At 37.9% G+C, this 5,082-nt stretch overlaps 1 protein-coding gene across 1 annotated transcript in view; it reads left to right on the top strand.

Annotated features, from left to right (window-relative positions):
* Positions 1–5,082, top strand: part of SLC27A2 (solute carrier family 27 member 2) — a 68,954-nt gene that overhangs the window by 48,498 nt on the left and 15,374 nt on the right. Inside the window, exons 6-7 of the mRNA XM_007935191.2 lie at positions 3,285–3,375; positions 4,220–4,418. Coding sequence (XP_007933382.1) covers positions 3,285–3,375; positions 4,220–4,418 — 290 coding nt within the window. The remainder of the gene's footprint in view (positions 1–3,284; positions 3,376–4,219; positions 4,419–5,082) is intronic.

The raw sequence follows: 5,082 nt of genomic DNA, 5'->3' as shown, positions 1-5,082 counted from the left end.
CCACCAGCCACTCCTCGGAAGGAAGGTTGGGCAATCTACTTCCATAGTGATACCACCTCGGAAACCCAAGGAGGGGTCGCTATGAGTCGGGCCAACTTGATGGCACGTAACAACAACAACAACAACAAGGAGCATTCTTTGTGCACTTCTTCAGGGACAAATTTGTTCGTTCTTCTGGCAGCCCATGGTATTTTCACTATTCTTGGCCAACACCACAATTCAACAGCATCAATTCTTCAGTCTTCCTTATTCATTGTCCAGCTTTCACATGCATGTGAAATGATTGAAAATACCATGGCTTGAGTTAGGCATGCCTTAGTCTTCAAAATGACATCTTTCCAGTGCAATACAACATCTGATTTCTTGACTGCTGCTTCCATGGGTGTTGATTATGGATCCAAGTAAAATGATATCTTTGACAACTACAGTCTTTTCTCTGTTTATCATGATGTTGCTTATTGGTCCATTTAGTGAGGGTTTTTGTTTTCTTTATGCTGTGGTATAATCCATACTGAAGACTATAGTCTTTGATCTTCTTCAATAAGTACTTTGAGTCCTCTTCCCTTTCAGCAAGCAGAGTGTGTCATCTGCAAATCACAGATTCTTAATCAGTCTTCTTCTAATCCTGATGCCAAGTTCTTCATATAGACCAGTTTCTCAGATTATTTGCTCAGCATACAGATTGAGTAAGTATGGAGAAAGGATGCAACCCTGACACAGGCCCTTCCTAATCTTAAAGCACACAGTATTCTGTTTTAACCATTGACTATTGGTCAGAGGTTTCTCATGAGCATAATTAAGTGTTCTGGAATTCCCATTCTTCTCAATGTTATCCATAACTTGTTATGATCCACACTGTCAAATGCTTTTACATAGTCATTAAAACACAGGTAAGCATCTTTCTGATATTCTTTGCTTTTAGCTAAGATCCATTTGATATCAGCAATGATAGCCTTCATTCTATGTCCAATTCAGAATGCAGCTTGCATTTCTGGGAGTTCCCTATCATTATACTGCTGCAACTGTGTTTTCAATAATCTTCAGCAAAATTTTGCTTGCATATTCTTCGATAATTTCAATGTTCTATTGGATCACCTTTCTTTGGAATGGGCACAAGTATGGATCTCTTCCAGTCCGTTGGCAGGTAGCTATCTTCCAAATTTCCTGACATAGATAAGTAAACATCTCCAGAGCTGTACCCATTTGTTGAAAAATCTCAATGGGTATTCCATCAATTCCTGGAAGGTCATTTTTCTCCCATTCCTTCAGAGCAGCTTGGACTTCTTTCTTCAGTACCATCACTTCTTGATTATGTGCTACATCCTGAAATGGATGAACATTGACAAATTCTTTTTGATTTAGTGACTCTACGTATTCTTTCTATCTTCTTTTGATGTTTCCTGCATAGTTCAATATTTTGCTTATAGAATCCTTCCATATTTCAACTCGAGGCTTGATTTTTTTTTTCCCCCAAGTTCTTTCAGCTTGAGAAATGCCAAGTGTTTTCTTCCCTTTTGGTTTTCTAACTCCAGGTCTTTGTACTTTTCATTACAATGCTTTACTTTGTCTTCTCAAGCTGCCCTTTGAAATCTTCTGTTCAGCTCTTATTTCAACATTTCTTCCTTTTGCTTTAGCTTCTCTTCATTCAAGAACAAGTTTCAGAGTCTCTTCTGACATCCATTTTGGTCTTTTCTTCTTTCCTGTCTTTTTAATGACTGTTTGCTTTCTTCATGTATGATGATCTTGGTGTCATCCCACAACTCATTTGGTTTTCAATTATTGGTGTTCAGTGTGTGAAATGTATTCTTTAGATGGTCTCTAAATTCAGGTGGGATATATTCAAGGTCATATTTTGGCTCTCATGGACTTATTTGAAGTTTCTTCAGCTTCCATTTGAACTTCCATGTAAGCAATTGATAGTCTGTTCTACAGTTAGCTCCTGGCCTTGTTTTGACTAATGACATTGAGCTTCTCCATCACCTCTTTTCACAGATGTAGTCAATCTGATACCTGTGAACTCCATCTGATTAGGTCCATATGTATAGTTGCCATATGTTGCTGAAAAAAGGTATTTCCAATTAGTAAGTCATTGGTCTTGCAAAATTCTGTCATGCGATCTACAGCATCATTTCATCACCAAGGCCATATTTTCCAATTACTGATGCTTCTTCTTTATTTCTATCTTTTGCTTTCCAATCATCAGTAATTATCAATACATCTTCATTTCATTTTTGCATCAGACTGTAGAAGTTAGTAAAAGTTTTCAATTTCTTCATTTTTTGTTTGGGTGGTTGGCATGTAAATTTGAATAATAGTCATATTAATGGTCTTCCTTGTACACATATAGATATTATCTTATTACTGACAGCATTGTACTTCAGGATAGATCTTGAAATATTCTTTTCGATGATGAATGTGATGCCATTCTTCTTCAGTTTGTCATTCCTGGCATAGTAGACCTTATGTTTGTCTGATTCAGAATGGCCAATACCAGTCCATTTCAGCTCACTAATGCTTAGGACATCGATCTTTATGCATTCCATTTCATTTTTGACAACTTCCTATTTTCCTAGATTCATACTCTGTGTATGCCACATTCCAATTATAATGAATGTTTGCAGCTGTTTCTTCCCATTTTGAGTCATGCCCCATCAGCAAATGAAGGTTCCAAAAGCTTTACTCCATCCACATCATTAAGGTTAACTCTGCTTTGAGGAGACAGCTCTTCCCTAGTTGTATTTTGAGTGCCTTCCAACTTGAGGGGCTCATCTTCCAGCACTATATCAGACAATGTTTCATGGCTCTTCATAAATTTTCCAGTAATATAGTTGACAGTGTTTCACTGGTATTCATAAGGTTTTCATTGGCCAATTGTTTCAGAAGTGGATGGTCCTGACCTCTTCCCTGTCTTAGTCTGGAAGTTTTGCTGAAACCCATCCACCATGGTATTTGAATATTATGGTGGCATAGCCTCCAGCCTCACAGCAACATGCAAGCCACCACAGTATGACAAACTAACAAGCAGCGAGTGGTGGCGATACTCTTTAGGATGATTAAATGATGACAATCTAACAGGCAGCAAGTGGTGGCAATACTCTTTAGGATGATTAAATGTTTTATAGCTGGATCTGGGTGGTAGTTACATTTGTACATGTATGTAAAAATTCATCAGGCTATACACTTACTTAAGATTGGTACTTTATTGTATATATGTTATACCACAACAAAAAAGAAAAAATTGTGACAGAATTTGTACTCAAAATTACATATTTTAATTTTCCCAGAAAGTCATAAATTATTATCTGATTAAATATGATGTGGAGAAAGATGAACCTGTCAGAGATGGAAATGGATATTGCATCAAAGTTCCCAGAGGTACAGTAGACATTTGTTAAATTAACCTGTGCCTTTTCTCACTGTGGTCAAATAGCTTTTAAGAACTAACATATTATTGATATGAACACATGGTAAATTTATCACCGTAGAAAAAAAGAATTATTTAATAAATAGTTGCAGAAATGCCAAATGGTGTCAATTACCACTACATATAACTAACTAACTCACTACTGTTGAGTTAAACCTGACTCATAGTGACCCCTCCTTGGATTTCTGAGGCAGTATTACTATGGAAATAGATTGCGCAACCTTTCTTCCGAGGAGTGGCTGGTGGGTTTGAACGCCAGCCATCTGGTTAGCAGTCAAATGCCTTAGGACTTACTTTAATTTTTTTCAGCTTCAATTTGAATTTCCATATAAGCAGTTGATAGCCTGTTCTACAGTTAGCTCCAGAGCACCTTACCACTACATATAACATAATTAGAATTTTAAATCTATATAAACAACTTCTTGCTTTTGAGGTAAACATTTTGTAGAAAGGGCTTTGTATTTATGGTCCCAAAAACTATAGTTACATTTAGATGATCTTTACTTTTAAGCTCAGAGGGCTGTGCTTTTGTCTAATGACACATATAGGCAGTTATTCAGCAAAAGATGAGTATTGTAAGGATTACAAATGTGTGGTCATATAAGAATGATGTACCATCTGTGTGCTTAATACATATGTATATTCAATGCATACACGTATTCGCACACAAAATGGCACTTCATGCAGCCAGCTTATTGCCAGTAGATTGTATTGCATCCATTTTAAGAGAAGATTGACAATAATATGTGCTTCCTTCCAGCACATAAAATAGAAATTTATTTTCTCCTGTCTTAGGTGAAGTCGGACTCCTAATTTGCAGAATTACACAACTTACACCATTTAGTGGCTATGCTGGAAGAAAGACTCAGACAGAGAAGAAAAAACTGAGAGATGTCTTTAAGAAAGGAGACCTCTATTTCAACAGTGGAGATCTCCTAATGATTGACCATGAAAATTTCATCTACTTCCATGACAGAGTTGGAGATACATTCCGGTTGGTTTCTCTGCATTGTTGTTTTTAGTTGCTTTCAAGTCAGTCCCCAACTCATGGAGACCCCAGGCACAATGGAACAAAACATTGCCTAGTCCTCTGCCATCCATATGATGTACTGCAGATTGGACTGTTGTGATTCATAGGGTTTTCGTTGGCTGATTTTCAGAAGCGGATTGTCAAAGCTTTCTTACATCTTGGTCTCAAAGCTCTGCTGGAACCTGTTGAGCATCATAGCAATACACCAGCCTCCACTGACAGATAGTGGTGTCTGTGTAGGAAGTGCACTGGCTGACAATCAAACCCAGGTCTCTTCAAGGAAGACAAGAATTCTGCCACTGAACCACCACTGCCCTTGTTCTCTGAATTGTTGCTGTTGTGAATTATCATTGAATTGATTCTGACTCATGGTGGCCCCAACTGTGTAGAGTAGAACTGCTTCATAGGGTTTTCAAGGCTGTGACCTTTCGGACACAGACTGCAGGGCTTGCTTCTAAGGCAATTCTGGATGGGTTTGGAACATCACACTTTCAGTTAGCCCATTTACACCACCCAGGGACTCTTTTTTCCTATGAATTGTTGTTGTTGTTGTTATGTGCCGTTGAGTCGGACCTGACTCATAGCAACCCCTCCTTGGGTTTCCGAGGCAGTATCACTATGGAAGTAG

The sequence above is a fragment of the Orycteropus afer genome, unplaced genomic scaffold, assembly GCF_000298275.1.
Source record: "Orycteropus afer afer isolate SDZICR_OR568_19922 unplaced genomic scaffold, OryAfe1.0 scaffold00026, whole genome shotgun sequence".
Taxonomy (NCBI): domain Eukaryota; kingdom Metazoa; phylum Chordata; class Mammalia; order Tubulidentata; family Orycteropodidae; genus Orycteropus; species Orycteropus afer.
This window is presented reverse-complemented; position numbering and strand designations above follow the sequence as displayed.